This window comes from Haplochromis burtoni, unplaced genomic scaffold (assembly GCF_018398535.1).
Source record: "Haplochromis burtoni strain Fernald_Lab_line unplaced genomic scaffold, NCSU_Asbu1 Contig_12, whole genome shotgun sequence".
NCBI classification, from domain to species: Eukaryota; Metazoa; Chordata; class Actinopteri; order Cichliformes; family Cichlidae; genus Haplochromis; species Haplochromis burtoni.
In genome coordinates this window covers 1340689-1358854 of record NW_024582373.1, presented here as the reverse complement: position 1 = coordinate 1358854, position 18166 = coordinate 1340689, and the positions used below count along the sequence as shown (strand labels likewise).

At 42.5% G+C, this 18166-nt stretch overlaps 2 protein-coding genes across 4 annotated transcripts; one reads left to right on the top strand and one right to left on the bottom strand.

The window, feature by feature from the left end:
- The first annotated feature begins 863 nt into the window (after positions 1–863).
- Positions 864–10143, top strand: LOC102301877 (bone morphogenetic protein 7). The gene is made up of 7 exons (XM_005915349.3): positions 864–1620; positions 5286–5475; positions 8345–8493; positions 8592–8798; positions 9148–9221; positions 9308–9418; positions 9509–10143. The coding sequence occupies exons 1-7, from the start codon at positions 1224–1226 to the stop codon at positions 9656–9658; spliced, it is 1278 nt and encodes a 425-aa protein (XP_005915411.1). The 5' UTR covers positions 864–1223; the 3' UTR covers positions 9659–10143.
- LOC102302183 lies at positions 10087–16777 on the bottom strand. Of its 3 annotated transcripts, XR_006053103.1 has the most exons (5): positions 16492–16777; positions 16035–16218; positions 13408–14569; positions 10361–12271; positions 10087–10179 (listed from the first exon to the last, which is right to left on the bottom strand). XR_006053103.1 is itself a non-coding variant. In XM_014341130.2 (4 exons), the coding sequence occupies exons 3-4, from the start codon at positions 14446–14448 to the stop codon at positions 11891–11893; spliced, it is 1422 nt and encodes a 473-aa protein (XP_014196616.1). In that variant the 5' UTR covers positions 14449–14569; positions 16035–16218; positions 16492–16777; the 3' UTR covers positions 10100–11890. The 3 variants fall into 3 exon arrangements, 1 of the variants encoding a protein (XP_014196616.1); XR_006053104.1 differs by lacking the exon at positions 16492–16777 and having other exon boundaries at positions 16035–16483; XM_014341130.2 differs by having other exon boundaries at positions 10100–12271.
- Positions 16778–18166: the final 1389 nt, after the last annotated feature.

Genomic DNA, 18166 nt, shown 5'->3' with positions numbered 1-18166 from the left:
GAGTCATGTACAGTGCTCTCTGCATAGGAAAACCCATCTCAAGCACACATCTGGTGTCTGCTATGCAGCGCCAAATTCATTGTTAGTTAGGTGTTTTGTTTTGTTTTGTTTTGTTTGAATATATTAATTTAAGCAATGATCCAGTGACTCTCCCTCTCTTCTTTAATACAAATTGTGCAGAGAGGCTATAATTTGTACTTTGCCTAATAGATCACCTTGACCTGTCCGTGGTTTTAATGTTTAGACTCATTGAAACCCGAGTAAATAATCTGTACTTCAGGATTGAATTGTTTTTCTAATTCAGAAATAAGAAGGAATAAATAAACAGGTGAACACGCAAAATAATAAATTCAAGCAATTAAATAATGTAATGATTTTATTGAGTTAGCTCTATTTGAGACTTAATGTAATGGTATTGATTACAAAGTGGGGGATTTTGCCAACTTTCCTCTTGGCTTTTGTCGCTTTTATTGAATTAACGTCCCAGTTTTTGCTCCTTGCGTTAAATATGCAGCTCTAGATCTCTCTTTGTTTGTGATTAGTCAGCTGACGCCAAACCGCTCTTTATGTAAACGCGGTTGATGCGGAACACCTGGGCTGATAACTACCGCCCTTATCGTGGTTGTTAGGTTTAGTTAAGTCATATAAGTACAACGGAGTCGGTGACTGCTGCACTTGCTTCGTAGTACGGATCGCTAATGTGCAAAAGTGCAAACGTGTAAAATTAGTTTAGTTTGCACATCAGTGAGCATGACATGGCATTGAAGTACTAAGACTATGACCACAGAAAGAGGTCACAAAGACTGACTGTCAGGTAAGAAGGGATTACCACCAATGCAATGCTCTGATTGGACCCTGCATTCATAAACACAGGACGCTCTGTAGGTACCCCACACCCATCCGTGTGATTAACACAGAGCACTTCACTGTAGAATACAGCAGCCCCTCACCCCCGTTTTCTTATTCTGAACTGCTCCTGCCCCTCCCCAGACACACCGACCTTAGTAAGATCCATCCCCAAGTTGCCATTAAGACGAGCGCACAGCTGTGGCACACCGAAGACCCACGCGCAACGGCAGATCATCAATGAATGATATTCGGTGTAGATAGGTGGCAGTGTGTTTGGTGTCAACCACACGCAGGCGGTATCTTTATGACGAAACAGCATCTCCAGTTTTATCTTTCGACTAATTCGAAGCGCGCGTAAAAACTGAGCTAAAATAATGTTGACAAGCGCCTTGGCAAAGATATCGTTCCTCCTGTCGTGGGGTTACTTAGTGCTGGCCACGCGGGTCGCGTTCTCCAACTTCTCCGTGGACAATGAAGTGCGCTCCAGCTTTATCCAGCGGCGACTGAGGGGCCAGGAGCGCAGAGAGATGCAGCGGGAGATCCTCTCCATCCTGGGGCTGCCGCAGCGTCCGCGTCCGCACGTGCACACCAAAAGCAATGCCGCCCCAATGTTCATGCTGGACCTCTATAACACTATTAGTATAGACCCAGAACAGCACAGGTATTCAAACTACGAGACCGTTTTACCAACGCAGACCTCCCCACTGGTGACCCCACAGGACAGCCGATTCCTAGAAGAAGCAGACACGGTGATGAGCTTTGTAAACCTCAGTGAGTAGAGCATGTGCGACTTTTGAAGTCAGGAAGTGTGTTTACTTGGTTGTTAGCGTTGTATCATTTGATTTAACCTGTTTTCTCTAACTCCTCCATGCTTAGATATATATTTAAGTACCCTAAGATTATATCACTTTTATGCACCAAGTCCACGTCGTTCATCCACATCTGAAACTCCTTCATATCCAAATGACTAAGTTACCCAACCAACCTTGTTTATGTGGATGGTTTGATTTAGTCATCTCAGAATTCAGTTTTAGAATGAGCCCTTTCTCTTTTTTAGTTCGTTTCCGGCAGCTGCAATACAACAGACAGCATTAAATGTTTCTGTCTGTCTCTCGTTTTTCTTTTATAATCTGTTGTTTCTGACTCTTACTTTTGGTGACTTTCTTTAGTTGAAATCAAGCATTATGCATTCCAAGCTATAAATGTTATGACAACATGTATGTATCTGGTTTCCCCAGAACCCCTTCAAAGCTCTCAGGGAGAGGCTTTAGCATTGCTTAGTTTCACATGACTAGAAATTGAACAGGCATTTCTCAAGTTCAAGGGAGTGAGAGATGAGTCGATGAAGATCGAGATATAAACTGCATCTAAGCATGGTTATTGGTTTAGTAATCTTCCAGGTGCCTGTGCGTGCATTCTTCCGTGCTTGCTTGAAGGGCAGTGGGGGCTTGGGTTTATTCAGACATTACTGAATTTATAAAAGGCAAATCCTGCTTTGTTTTCCATGGAGATCGTGTGGAAGCTCCAATATTACTATGGGAAATCAGCAGACCACATGCTGTTTGAGTGTGTGGTTACATCCCAAACCAGCTCTGATCTTTGGGCTTGCACAGTGTTATTTAGGTCAATGTGCAGAGAGTGGGGTTTGGTCACCTGAAATATGTCTCCAAGAAATCATTAACCTCCCTTTCTGAATGGTTGTCAGTGGCATCGAACTGAAGCTTTATATAACAGGGCCTATTAGAGTTATTTCTTTTCCAATGAGCACATAAAGATGTAGTTAATACAAAACATTTGGAGACCACAAGAAAATCTCAAACATAACATTTTATGTCCTCAGTCCTGAACTTTTAACTGACAGTCCTTAGCTAATGAGATCTGGAAAGCTGTTTCTGAAAACCAACAGCAGATTTGTGTGGTTTCACATTTGAGAACTTTGATTTTAAAGAGCAGTGAGAGGGGGGGACAGAGAAAGAAACAATGAGTGTGTATTATTTTGCTGTCAGGCTCACCACAGCCTCTTGTGCAGGCTCCCACATCGTGCTAAAGTGACTCTATCTTGGTGGTCTCTCGATGATTGCTTCAAGAGTGAACTGGATTACGGTATTTCCCTTCCAAAGACCGCAGCTTCCAATATGACGGAGAGCTGCTGCAACTAATTTTATCCTTTTATATAAATCCGGCCAATCTAATCAGTGTCTGTAAGTGATGTGAGTCGTGTTAGAGAGATGGGTAAAGATTTATAATGCGATTCACAGGTGCAACATATAAACATTCTTACTGTCACTATAAAAGGCAGCTATCGTGCTCTGCACATTTTCACTGTCTTTATACTGTTCTGCATTTCTCTGCTCCTCATCTCGACTCCTTGTTTACCACTTCTGCAGTCTTTCCCCTGACATGTGTACACACTCATCCAATATGCTTTCTCTTTTTTTCTTTCTTTTTTGCATTGACCACAGCACACCTGCAGAGCATGAGAACAGGCTTTTTTTTTTGCACAGAAATGTCACCATGTTTAGATAAGATGCAAGAAACTCTTGTAGCGGGAGGAACGACTGAAGAACAGATGGATTATTGTGTTTTTCGAGAACAAGCAGGAAGACATGTGCTTGTCCTGCTAAGCTGATTGAACAAAAAAACAAAATTCCATTAAGATAATTTTTTTCCACTCTGAAATGTATTACTGCCTTGTGTGTATGTGTGTGTGGCTTCTCTTTTACGTGTTAAAGCAGATTTATGAAAAGGCTTTCTCTTCTTTGTCTTTGATAGTTCTCTTTCAGGGTTGTTAAACATAAAGGTCATGGATTCATGGATCTTGACGGAAATTAAGTGTTTCATTTGTCATCACCTTTTATTTAAACTAAAGATAAAATGTTTCTGAAATTAATAGACTAACTTGCATATCCTGTTTGTTTGTTTTTTTTAGTGCAGATTTGTGATCCATCTTTAAACTCCCATGCTGTGAAGAAGACACTTACTACAAAAATTGCAATAGGTTAATAGTGGCTCTGCAGCTATGTGGCCCTTTAGCGTTAGGGGTAATCCAAAGTGTTGAAATGCCTCCCAGAGGGAAGTTTGCATATCTGAGGTCTGATCTCTGCAGCTAATGGTCCCTAACGTAAACACACCAAGTCCTTACAAGCAATTATTGCTTTCATAAAATCACCCCTCTCTCCCTTCCAGCATTTAATTGCGGTCAAACAAATGACTAGCAGGGTTCAGAATGCACTGCTCTTAACGATGAGCGGCTTGTGCGTGTGTTTCTGCGCTAAGTGTTTGTAGACGTCTGTGAGTCAAAGCATGTGTGAGAGAGCTCTGCAGTGCCATGAAAAAAAAAAAAGAAGTTTCTAGCAATCGAGATCTTGTAAGGATGGATTTTTTTGTTTTGTTTTGTTTTTAAACAATAGTGTGCTCCATCAGTTGGAGTACAGAATGATGTCATTGCTGGTGATGTAGTGTGTACCAGTGAGCAGGATGCGTTTAACATGGCTAATCGCTGCTCCCCTCTGCTGCACACCTTCAGCAGAGACCCTGGCTGCTCTGCTGTTTCCAAGGACAAGCATGTTGACTAATGCTGTAAAAACATGACACTGGCAAGCTCCAGGAAGCTTCGGGGTCTTTCTAACCACTATTCATTTTTTTTTTTTTTTTTTTTCCTGGAAACTCTGAGTGTTGGAGAGCTTCAGCCGGCTCAGGACTGGGCGGAAACCTCGCAGTGTCACCAGCTACTGCTGCTCCACTTTCTCCTACAGTCAGGCTGAACTCACCGGATGGCGACGTATTGCAAAACGATCAGGGGGCTGTAATGGGCACAGACACTGGGTGTAATGGCACATGTGAATTTGTGTGCCTCTCTATGCTTTATGTGAGCGTGTTTGTAAAAGTACACTAGCTGCTGTGGTTTTCCGGGCTGCGCCTTAACTGGGCTTTTCTTGTGGTCAGCACATGTGTGCAATTTAAACAGGGAGCCAAACTGAGCCATGAGTATTTTTTTCTTCCTTTCCTTCACATTGGCCTGTATGGCAAACTTGGCTAAAGTGATGTTTAGATCAGTCATTTTACTCATGGCAGCAGGATTTTTCCTATTTCAACCCGAGTGCTTCCGAGCTGCGGGCAGAGCAACACACATCAGAGAACTGACTGAATGTTTTGAGAGACCACAGTTGCTTTACCATCTGATTGCACTAAGTGGTTTGCCTTAGTGCCTTTTCAGTGTCTGTGCAAACTTTCTTTTTGAAGGTCAAAAGGGTTTTTTTTTTTCACCTTGTGTGTTTGTGTTTGTGTGTGTGTGTGTGTGCCTCTGGGAGAAAACAATAAACCGTTTATTATGGCGATGTTGTAACCAGATGGTCTATAAGGGGGATAATCCTTTTTAAAGCACATCAAAGCCACCACCTGCTCTTCAGGTTTGTCTGTCTGTTGTTGTCTTGTAGTTGGTCAGGATCAAGATCTTCTCCTCCAGCGCCATGCTACAGAGTTTCGCTTTGACCTTTCACGTATTCCAGAGGGAGAGGCCATCACAGCAGCAGAGTTCAGGATTTACAAGGATCTCATCCAGGAGCACAGTGAGAACAAAACATTCAGAGTGAGTCTCTACCAGGTGCTGCAGGATCCTCCAAATGGGTAAAGAGAGTTTCTTATTTGCTCCTTTCTGTTCTTAATTGATATTATCATATATGTCAACCCTTCTTTTTTTGAATTCATGATTTCTCTGATCATTGAGCTCGACTCCATGGTTTGAGTCCTCTTGCTGAATTTCAACAGGCTAAACACTTGTTTTTCTTAGAAAATGGGTTGTTGGGCTACGTTTCCCCACAGCTTATTTGTGCTGATGTTCGTGTCAGTACTGCCACTGTTGACACAGAAATTAGTGTAAATTACGGAAATACACTGGTTCTCTCAGAGTGGTTTACTCTCACGCTGTCTGAGAAAATCAGCTCCCAGGAGACCGGTGTTTATATCACACAGCTGAAGCTACAAAATGACACCAAACCATCAACACGTCAGTTTTTCTATTACACAGTTATCTCTCCATCATACCTCCGGGTTTTCTCGGCCAGTGTCTGATATGTTTTTAACTTTCTTTTTATTTTCCTTGTTGAAAGCCGCAGGTGAATTTACACACCAACTTCCCTCTAACCTCAGGGAAAAGTCTGTTTTGTTTTGTGTTGCATTGTTAACACAGATGTTTTGAAACTAACCAGCGAGCTAGACCTGAAATAATAATTTGATCAATAAATTAGCAGTTTCAACATTTTTATTTCGATGACTTAATCATTTGGATATTTTTTTCCAAGCAAAAATGACATAAAATCCCCCAGAATAAGCTTTTCACATGTGGATAAAAACTAAAACTCACTACAACATTAAGATTTCCTCTGATACATTGATGTAACTGCATACTTTTCCTGTGTATTGTATTAATTTTTATTAACTTGTGGTAACTGGCAATTCCTAGAGTTGGTCATCTTTTTTAAAAACTTTATTTACATGTACATCAGGCTTTCTCACTGTCTGAGGCCTCATTGGATCTTTTTAAGGTCGTTATTTCTTTGGCTTTGAGAACTCAAAACTTTACAATAACAACCATTAAATCACATTTATTATTTAGGCTGCTAATGAGAATACTGGTATTGTGTCAAAACATTAATTTGCAAAGCAATAAGAAATTATAGATACCAGTGTAATATAAAATAATGTGGTGTATGTCATAAGATGCCTGATTTACTGATTCTTTTACATTTACATTACATTTTTATACCTTCAATGCCAAATTAATGTTTTGAATCTGAAAATATTTCCATTAATATTCTTCATATTTGTTGCTTTTGAGAAGGTGCTCAAATTTTAGTTTCACAATTTTAAATAAAATCAGACTTTTGGAACCATCGAAAATCCACAGATTTTAAGACCCTTATGATGGAAACTTTTAGAAATTCTGCTGACACAATTTAAGATTTAATAAAGGGGGGAAAAACCCTCCAGGTTTGTATTTCAGTCCAAAGAGAAACTCATGGAAATGATCACAGGCGCAAACAACACCTACATTTTGTTTCTTGACTGACCCCCAAAAAAGAAGCCAAAACTGTAAAAGTCAGTCTCTCAAACAATTTCTTTCTGAGATTTGTGGAGCTAAAACTTAATTTTGAGTCTTCATAATTAAAACTAATTAATAAAAACGAATTAAAACTAAAGATAAAGATTCATAACAAATACAGCTTTTCTGTAAAGAAAACGTGTAGAGACATGACAAACATCCAACTGCAGAGGACCAGTCATTAGAAAAATGATTACGACAGGATTTACAAAGAAACTCGTGCTAGGTTTTTATATTTGCTCAGAAGCTTGTAAGATGGCTGATAACACACAGCACCACCCCGTAGGTGTATTTCACTGGTCCTATTGTATCAGCTGAATTAAAGCTGGTCAGCAATGATTTAAAATCATGGGTTTGGATAAAAAGGGGTCATGTGCCAGCCAGTAGGTGTAGATTAAAGTGTTTTATCTGTGAGAGTGGGGCTGCCGGCAGCACCATTGTCATTCAGACACACAAAAGCCACTCCACACAGACGAGCAGGCAGCAGGACAAAAGACAGACGTCTGAAACTCAGACTATAAACAAAGCAATTCTCTGTTGAGATCTGCCCCTAAGCGGACACACATCAGCGTTAAAGTGCTGCTTTGATAACATTCAAAGTGGGAGGACTGCATGATTTAGAGGGGTAGCTGTCAGGGAATTTAACTGAGGTGATGCTTTTACATTTTAAATTAGAACCGTTTCATTCGCTTCCACTTTGCATTTATTTCCTGAAAATGTCAGCATCATATAAAATGCTGTGCTGTTAAGGGAGTGATAAAACCACACACACACACACACACACACACACACACACACACACACACACACACACACACACTGCTGCAATGAATTTTTCCCTTCAGCTTGGACTTCAGCAAATGAAATGTGTCCACTTAGATTAAACTCGAGTCTCTAACCATTGACTGGTACAGTTTCTCTGATCCGTCTCCATCGTGGGTTTACCCTCAAACACATTGCTGAAGCTTAGCACTTTAACCTCACTGTAACTGGTGAACTTCAGCTCCACTGTACTGGTATAGTGAGCTTAAACAAAACAAAAACATAACAAGTGGTCCAGTACTTCTGCACTCTAAGTCGTACAGGATCTCACATATGCTTTTGACATTTGTGGTGTATTAAATACTGAAAGCCAAACATTTTCCCAAGCATACCACATTCCTTTAGATGTGTTTGTATTTTCAAGAACGTCCACGGGTTCCATAAATTTCACCGAGGAATGAAATCCATTTGCAGTGAAAAACAACCCATCGTGGTGGGGTTTCACTGCATTTTAATTTGTGTTCTGTGGAAAAGTCGATCGACTGAGTCCGCCCGGGAAAGATTTTACTTTGCACTTGGAGCTTTTCTGCACTGAAATCCCTCGAGTGTGTTTACATTTCATTCTGTCCTCAGTGACTTGGAGCTGTTCCTGCTGGACCGGCGAGAAGTTCTGGTTTCAGAAGAGGGATGGTTGGTCTTTGACCTGACCACCACGAGTAACCTGTGGCTGGTCAACCCTGAGCATAATCTTGGCTTGCACTTGGTTCTTGAGGACAGTCATGGTCAGTGATTATCCAAAATTGATTCTACAAAACTGAAAAATGGAGTGTGATCCATGGTAGTAATATTAAATAAATCAATAAATAATTGATTTCTGCAGGTCAGAAGAGAAACCCCCAGTTAGCTGGAGTGGTAGTGGGCGGTGGGCCTCAGGACAAGCAGCCATTCCTGGTTGTCTTCTTCAAAACCAATGAGGTGCGACTCCGCAGCGTTCGTTCAGCCAATGGCCAAAAGGGGCGCCAGTCAAGCCGCTCTAAACCCCAGAGGACTGTTCAAGATGCACTGAGGGCAGTGGAAGCTGCAACAGGTTACTGAACCCCTAAACCCTCTTTTCCCAGATGAAGACGACCTCCCTTGTACCCTTAATGATGAGTTTTGACGCCTCAATGTCAATAAAGACGTGATTTGACATTTTTCCAGGGGCAGCAGTAATAAGCTGTATAGGCAGAGCTCACCCTGACTAACATCTGATACACACTCAGTCATTTTGTTCTGAAAACAGGCCTGAAATATAACAGAAACCACTCAGTTCAAAAAAGGAATGCAAAGGTTACTCCTCGTAGGCGTCTAAAGAGTTAAAATGTCACTCATGAGCGGAGTCATTTCAGGAGCTTTAAGAACTTGTTGTGTCAACTGATATTTGCTTTTGTTTTCAGCCAATATCGGCATCTCTAAAGAAGGATGTAAAAAGCACGAGCTGTATGTCAGCTTCAAGGATTTGGGATGGCAGGTAAAAATTAAAATTTATCAACAATTTTTTGAAAGCATTTCTTCAAAAGTGACAATTAACAAACACTTAAAAAAACCTCTGACCAGGACTGGATCATAGCACCAGAGGGCTACGCAGCATATTACTGTGAGGGAGAATGTGCTTTTCCTCTGAACTCCTACATGAATGCCACCAATCACGCTATTGTGCAAACTCTGGTAAGCCTCAAACGATCCCTGATTAAAGGCATTTCCTCTGTAGCCTCTGCTCTCCCTGAGGATATATTTTGTATTTCTTCTGTGCCACAGGTGCACTTTATCAACCCAGAGACGGTGCCCAAAGCCTGCTGTGCCCCAACACAGCTCCACGGCATCTCTGTGCTCTATTTTGATGAAAGCTCCAATGTCATCCTCAAGAAGTACCGCAACATGGTGGTCAGAGCCTGTGGCTGTCACTGACTACTCATATTCCCATCTGTGACGCGTACAAATCCAGAGAGATGCTCAAGAAAGGCGGAATCAGAGCGACGATTAACTGACTGGTCACCGGAGAGCTCTTGCCACAGAGCTTTATTCTGGGGGTCTGTTTTTTTTATTTTTTTATATGACCAGCAGCTGAGCCAGCTTTAACCACTACCACAGCCCAAATAGAGCTACTGGTCACAAAAAGGGATTTTATGGATTTTGTTTTCTTTGTAACGGATTTAATTTTTTTATATACCTTTGTGTGAAACTAGAGAGACTGCACCGAAAGGACTTCGAGCAGTGCGCAGAAGTTTCATAAGCTCAGAAGGAACCTGTAAAAAGTACTGGCAGTGGTGTGCGCTATCATACATGCAACAAACATCTCTATTTGAATTCTTTTTAAAATAAGAATAAAGAGTTTTGTCTTTTGTGGTAATTTAATTAAAACAGACTTTACAGCTCATAAAACTGTAAATCTTCCTCTTGAAGCCGCTCACCATCGTTTTTGGATGAACCTGTGTTTAGATGAGAGAAATGAAGGCAGTGAGGTAATGCCAGTGGGATAGATTCATAAACATTGCAGTTGTTCAGAGATTTGCCAAAATATTAAACCCACTCGCAGGTGAAGTAAAAAGCATTTAACTGTGTTTTTATAATGAAATGTTCTGCTGGGAATCGTGTGAACGTGCCACCCACCTGAACATTGTCGCAGGCCTCACTCAGCAGGACAAATCACTCAGGAAAACGCTTAAGCATCACAGCAGATTCCCTAGATCCCAGTCTGGTTGAGCATCAGTGGGCTGACCTGGAACAAGGCTGGTCAATGAAGGCTCTGACTGCCAACCTGTTCAATCCACACGACCTGCTACGAAATCCAACATCACTCCTCCATCTGCTCTATCCACACTTTGTCTGGTGTCAGAGCAGAGCTGCAGCCGGACTGTATATTTTATCCCATTAAGAAAGTTAATTATTTGAAACTCTAACCAAGATTTCCATTTTTTTTTTTCCTCAAACATTTTCTCAGCAGAAGTATTATTCGCATGTTTGGCTTGTAAACGCCTCCTCTGTAAGTACTGAATGGGCTGCACAGTTAACACATGGAATATTTATTTCTTCAGCTTTGCTTCACCTTCACCTACAGCACCTTGTGTCCAATATCTCTGCCATTATTATTATTAACTCTACATTTAAAGATCATCCTATTCACTTAAAATGAACTGTTAGGTGAGCCGTGTACACGCACACTTTCCAGTCTTTTTCATGCCCACTCTTAACAGTGGGACACATTCAAAAAGGAGCATCAGTACAAAAAAGAAAGCACAGCATATACACAATACAATATATCCAGGCATTTAAAAAAAAAAGGCATTTATACCGACATCACCGAGAAGCTTTGTGCCTCTAACGTAGCATATTACACTCACACATCACAGCCCACGCTTTTAAAAGCACAGGTTAGACCTGTTATCGAAGAAATAGAGGTAGAAGCGTAAAATGAAATCCTTCTCATGTAGCGAAAAAAATCACGTTCGTTGTAAATCTGAAATTGTCAAATTGGTTAAAGTATCCAGTTTCCAATTCGGAGTGAAGTTTCCTTTTGTGATCACAAAGAACTCTTACATAATACCAGGCAGGAAAGGGAGAAACTATCATGAGCAGCGAAGACCTGAGGGAGTATTTTTATGTGCTTTTCAAGGAACGTGGGCTGATTTAGTCAGAACTGCTAGAAATAATAATATGAACACTTACATCAGAGCCAAAAACTCAAACACGCTGTCCTTTGAACTAACAGGGTTTCCCTCAAACGTATTGTTACTGAAGCGGTTTTATGTGGCAACGCAAATTTTACACTTTGGTTCTACATTTCAAAAAGAAAACGTGTCACATAGCCTGAGTTCTTGCGTATAAGATCTGAATTATGTGCTGCTGCAGACTTTGTGTAGGCTTACAGCAGATGCAATGTCGAGCTCTGACACGATTCATGTTGTCAGCGTGTGATCCCTGACTAACCTTGACAAATACAGCATGTGTTATCACACCTCCGGGGGATCCTGAGAGTTAATCTTTCCTCTTTAAGCGGTTCCTCCTTAGATACAATCATCATACCGACAGTCAAGCACAGAAATATGATTCAGGAGGTAGAATGACAGTAAATACAGGCTGATTAGAAAAGAGCTGAAAAGCAACCAGCTAGCTCCCTGCAAATGAAACAGCCACTGTTCACTACATGCAATTAGTTCCTGGACCTCTCAGCTCAGGGGCTGAGAAGTGCCTCCTGCGGACCGCCTCTGCGCCCCTCTTCGGCTCCAGTGCTTGTTCCCCTGGCCTTGTGGGAAGCAGTGTGCTCGGGCCAGACTGTGGATGTGTTGCTTTTAGGGGCTCACACCCTTCCTCTTCTAACTTCTCGGGTGAGGTTTTTGGCTCCGATGTGGCTGGCTGTGGAGCCTGGGGAGCTAATACAGGTGTGAGAGCCAGGCAGACATCCCCTACGCTGAGCTGGTGGCAATGCAGGCCGCAGATGCGGGCAGTCCTCTGAGGGCTGCAGGAAGACCAGCCGCGCCCACGCACGAAGAACGGGTACTCCACATACACATCCACCAGCTCCTGCAGGAGGCAGACAGATGCATACAGAGGAAGCTGTGAGACAAGCACGGCTTAGACGTTTGCTCACTAGAGGGTGGTGTTGTTCCATTATGGTGGATCTATTCATAGTTCATGTAACAGCAAGGAGATAGAATTAACAGTACACATGGATTTCAGGTTTTTATGCACATTATCAATGCATACAAAAATTCACTTGTTACACCATCAGATTTAAAAGCAAGAATATACTGATTGAATTTTCTGCAGGTAAGTACACACCTTTTAATTGACCCAATTATAGATTTTTCTTCATCTTGTGCTAAACATTGCAGAACCTAAAGAAAAAATGGCTTTCAGGCATGAGGCAGATCTTACTGGATATCTTCTTTTCTTAACTGCCAACAAACTCAGATCATTTCCCTATTTGCAGCACTCTCCTTTGGCCTTAAAATTACTACTGAAGGCGGCCACAAAAATAGCAACAGACATACAGCTCCATCTTATAAAAAAGCTGCTTTATTTCCCAAAACAGCTGGCTGCTGCAGTGTTTTGCAGAAGACACAGATACAGGAAGTGCAAATGCTCCTGACTATTTTCAGCTTCAGATTAATACAAGCTTTCTATGCTAGTATTTTTCACAGCCTGTAGTATTTTATTGCAAATCCCACAGCGCACTCAAGGTGTTGCTAACAGTTTTCTTGGCGATAATGGAGCGCCATGGCACTGAAGGATAAGCTTGGGATGCACATGCATTACACCTTTAATTCAAGCTATTCATGCATTTGAATTTGCCATTTAAAAATTTCACTAAGTTCAGTTATTATCTTTTATGTACGTGAGTGTGTTTAGGAAGACAGTGATGCATGTAACCAGGTAACACAGGAATGTACTCTAATGTATGTCTGGTGTAAGGATAGCAGCTGTTCTGGATTGTAAATACCATTAGGTCTGAGAATAGCGGCTAAAAAGCATCATAAATACCATAAAAAAATAAAATAATGGTTTAGAGCTTTTGAGCAGAAGTCAATAAATTAATGTTTTTTACACCATCTAACCACGAGATCCAGATGCTCTTTTTGGTGGGAATACTACGTTAAAAGAATAGTAACAATAATGTGTGCTATGAATATTAACACCACAGTGGGAATTTCTTTCACCTGGCTCTGCTGGTCATGAAGCATGATGAGGAGGCGGGAGATTGAGGACGAGGAAGTTGAAGGGGAGATACTCTGCACCGTGCAGCAGCTCAGGCGCAGGTCTGGACAGGCCAGTGAGCCAAGCAGGAAGTCTTCAGTTTGCAGGTGCTCTACCCTCCTCAGCCGCCCATCCCTGAGCTCAATCAGAGAACCGGCCACAAAGTGAGGGAGGAGCCAGGGGAAACTGTTAGGAGAGGCGGTGGAGGAGGAAACATGCTCAGAGGAGGGCCTCGTGGAAGCGTCCTCCTTCGTGAAGCCGCCAGCGCTTTTGGAGTTGTTTGGGGAAACTTGTATGAAGGAATGTCCTGAAATAGAGGCAGCCTTTGTTGATCTGTGCGACAAATCAGGTCGAAGTTTGGGGTTCTCACGGGGAGAGTGAGGTAGGCTTGTGCTCAAAGGTGAAGTACTTGCCCTTTCGACCCTGGGAAAATACTCTGTTTTTCTCTCTCCTCTCCTCATGTATGGACCTTTATGCCTGCTGTAGGTCTGCCTCTCTGCGCTCTTCTCTCTTGAAGTCTTGTGCTTCTCCCAGCTGTACGCTCCACTCGCTCTGTGGAAACCCTCCAGGGAGACAGCGTTGAATCTGGAAGGATAGTACGGATGGCCTGGGTGGAGTGCAGGTGTGCCAGATATGTGGCTTTGGTGCTGATAGTGGTTAGGAAAGTCCCATCCAGGGTGCAAGGGGTTGAACTCTCTCCACTCTGCCCAGCCATGATGCTCCCTGAATGCAGAAAGAATCTGCGGTTTGGACCTGTTAGGTGTGGGTGTCTGCATCCAGGGCTGGTACAGGGCAGTAACCCGTCTCGGCACGGGCTGGAATGGGCCAGTGTGCTTTGTGGTGAGTTCGGTGTGGCTCTTGTAAGGGTATGGCGCCTTAAAGTTTGCAGCATCGCACTGCTGTTGCTGCTGCTGCTGAAGTGGCGAGCTTGGTCTTTGGTCCCTCTTCTTGAGCGGGAGGCTGTCCCTACCCGGGACCAGAGCCGAGTTTGTTGTGAAGCTCATGGGCTCGAGCTGATCGTCACTCACACCTACACTCCCGAAGAACTACAGGTGGCGTTGTGATCATGTGACACGGGCTCCATTAGTCTCTTGGCAACTGTCGCCGATCCAAGGTCGCCACAATCTGAACAGCAGGAGAAACAGTTACTAATGCACTTCATATCCCCACAGACAAGTTGTCAAGCTGGAGAAAATAACTGAATTTGCCTTCGTAGAGTCTCTCTTACTCTGGTGTTTCCCCTGTCTCTGAAAAATTCACAGAACTTTCCCTCTCTCCCCTCCCGCAAAAGTACAACATGGTGAGATCAGTGCCTGTGAATATCCTTCCACATCTGAACAAAAACTCCTCCATCAGCTTCAAATTACAGCTTTCCAACCACCAATTGCCATATTGACAGGGCTAAGTTTGATGGACACCTACCAGCTCCTTTGTAAAAAAAAAAAAAAAAAAGAAAGAAAGAAAAAGTTACTATGGTTACAAAGTGCTGTACACTGTGCTTGGTGGAGGCATGAGTGTAGCGGAGACGATGCAGAGCAAAATGCTAGTGGTGGGTGTAAACTCAGGGGTTAGATTTTATCAGTAACACAGTAAACTTTGAGGTTAATAAGGTCGGTCAACAATGATGAGGAAAATATGTGTGTTAAGTGACTAAATGTGAGAGGGATGTTAAACACACAGACCAAGCCCCCTCCAGCACCTACAGAAACCCTATCATCCTTCTTACGTGCATGCACAGTTGTGAGTCAGCTCACTGAGGTGGGCTAAATATAAGCAGTCTGTGGCCAGACACACACCAGTTTCAAGACGCTGCAGACATGCTCTTTCATATATATATATATATATATATATATATATATATATATATATATATGCATAAAGTGATGCAGGGAGGTAAAGGACAGCAGAGGACTTTTACAGCCTGCCAATGCAAAGTTCATCTCATTATGTCATCATCAAAGCTGAGCGCCGCCGCTGAAAGAACTTCTTTCACTCATCTTGACAGTCACGTCTCTGACATAAAGCTGCTTCTCTGTTATGTGTGCGCGTATCTGTGTGCGCGTGTGGTATCAGACGACACCCACACAGCGACATTCCTGTGCGAGCACCCGGCGTTATATCAGGACGCATAAATAGGTAACTATTTGTCAGCTAAACGCTTGCAGTGTGAATGTAAATTAATTCAAATGGAATCGAGGTGTGGGCCACTCACTCACAGTGACCTACACAGGTACAATCAGATCGTGCGTCCGACAGGCCTGCTCATGACAGTTTCTCCATGCTCAGTGACCATATGAGGCGATCGTGATCACTACAGGTCGCTAATCTATGGAAATGAAATGTATACACAGCAGCATTTAGTGTGTTTGATGCCTTTATGGTCGAGATAATCTGCGCCGAGGTCAGTACTGTTTGCATATCAGTAGTGGCAATATTGCGTTTAGTTTGCTCGATGCTTTCTTTCTGTGAAACTGAATATAATCAGGTTTAACCTCTGTAACCAGTTGAAGCAAAGAGTTTCTCAGACATGCATTCAGAGCACAAAATCATCTCCTTCAAAAAAAAGATTATCTATGGATGATACACTTACTTGCATGTTTTTCCATTCATCCATTTGTGTCTGCCTGTGCATCCATCTTCACAGAGAATATCCATCCATGTTCAGGTCCAACAGGAGCGCCGACTTTCCACAAACACACACGCACACACACACACGCACACACACACTCACGCACACACACACACACCTGTCTGTCTTGTGTCGTCCTCGCAGGCTGGGGGAGGAAAAAAGCCAAACGGAGCAGAGTGAACAGAGGAATCCAGACAAGCTCAACAGACTGTCTATTAGACACACACACTCCTCTCTTCTTTCTCCTCTCTTCTTTTCTCTTCTCCCCCCTCTCTCTCTCTCTCTCTTCCCTCCTACTCGCTTTTACATTTTACACTCCCACTCTGCTCAGCCAGTCAGTCAGCCCTTAACCTTTCTCAGACTGATTTCATGCCTCTCCCTCCCTCTCTCTCAGTCTCTCACACCTGAACTTGCTCACCCTGTGTTTGCTGCCGAGTGGCACTTTTAGCTTCTCTTCCATTTGTAATCATCCTTCCTCTCCATGTTCCACGCGCTCCCTCTCCCTCACTCTGTGGCTCGCTCTCTGTCTCCCTCTCTCTCTGTTGTTGGGTGTATAATTAGAAATGAGACTGCTGTGCAACTCCTCAGCTGATGGTAGGCGTATGACTGCCTGATGGCTTTGGCGCTTTGCCTGGTGGAGTGAGGGCGGGAAACCATAGCTTTAGCCTGGGCATGCTCACACACACACACACACACATGCACATACAAGCAAATACGACAAAAAAGAGCCCACAAAACAGAAATCTGAGAACACAAAGTCTTGCCTTGCTGTTAATTCTTCCTGTTTCTCACTTCCTGTTCTTTTTTTATCTTGACTAAAGTATTCAGAGATTCAGTCTTAAGCACACATGCTAACCCTCTGGAAAACAATATCATAACAGTTGGTTGTCGTGTGGGAAACATTCTGCTTTCTCATCTGACTTTAAAACACAAGAAAGAGGACACGGCTTTTGATGTACGGCTGCCTCAGCAACACAGCAGCCTGGGTCCCAGCTACTGATTGTATTTTATTTTTTTGCAGGGCCTCAGCAGGTGAACCCCCAGTCATGGGAAAGCCTACGCGTAATTCAGTTTGTGGTGAAGAGGATTTCTTACTTTGAGTCACATCATGCTTCCTCTGCCCACTCTCGCTTTCTGTATCTGCCTCTCTTTTGATTTTTCTTCTTCTTTTTTTTTGTAATCCACTGGTGTACGCACATACACACACACAAAGAGAAAGTTCACAGCATGTTAAGCGATTGCATTGCATACCTTTGCCACAACTAGCATATTCAGGCTAAACCACCACAACCACTGACATTTAGAAAAGAAATGTTTTTATTGATAGAAATCGCCAATGACTCCCACTACTTCCCAACTGCTACATCTACAGCTTGTATTTACAGTTTCAGTTTAGCGCTTGGCACAGACACCAAGTGTGACTTTCAGTAGTGAAAGTTTCCATGCTTGTGCACAGGGAGTTAGAGGTTTGCAGTTTTCACAAATGTCATGCCTTTGCACGATTCACACATGACTGAAATATCTTTTTTTGTTTTTGTTTAAATATATCTGTTTGTTATCTACCTATGCAGACCAGACATATGTTTATATTTTTTTTCTTTTGATAATGTTCTCGTTTGTTTGTTTGCTTTCTGTGGATGATCAGCAAGTCGGCTTCTATTGTGCTGATTCTTGTTGTACAGATTCTTGCAATGACTCACATCAGTATCTTTTCCTGCTTGCATCTGAAACCAGACACTGTTTAAAAGCCACTTTCAAGTGCGATGCTGTGTTTTGGAAAAAAAAAGAGGGGGGGGGGGGGGAGGCAGTGATGTAATGCTGCTCGAAGCCTCTGCATGCAAATATTGTATAATCAGCAAGTCCTGCTTAGAGAACATGGAACTGACGCATCTTGGCCACTAGATGGTGCTCAGGACACACAAACGATCAGACATAGTGCTGAGTGATGGTTTTCTCTCACACTGCTACCTGTCCTTTTTTTGCCACTTGAAAACTATAATTATTATTATCATCACCATTCTTCTTTTTATTATTATCATCCTCATAATTATCATTATTATTAAGTTTAAAAAGTATTACTGATAGAGAACAAA

Coding starts and splice junctions, on each gene's coding strand:
- LOC102302183 (XM_014341130.2), bottom strand. CDS start 14,448: ATGAGCTTCACAACAAACTCGGCTCTGGTCCCGGGTAGGGACAGCCTC. Junction 12,272..13,407: donor TTCATGACCAGCAGAGCCAG/GTGAAAGAAATT, acceptor TGCCTCCTGCAG/GAGCTGGTGGATGTGTATGT.
- LOC102301877 (XM_005915349.3), top strand. CDS start 1,224: ATGTTGACAAGCGCCTTGGCAAAGATATCGTTCCTCCTGTCGTGGGGT. Junction 8,799..9,147: donor GGCAGTGGAAGCTGCAACAG/GTTACTGAACCC, acceptor TTTTGTTTTCAG/CCAATATCGGCATCTCTAAA. Junction 9,419..9,508: donor ACGCTATTGTGCAAACTCTG/GTAAGCCTCAAA, acceptor TCTGTGCCACAG/GTGCACTTTATCAACCCAGA.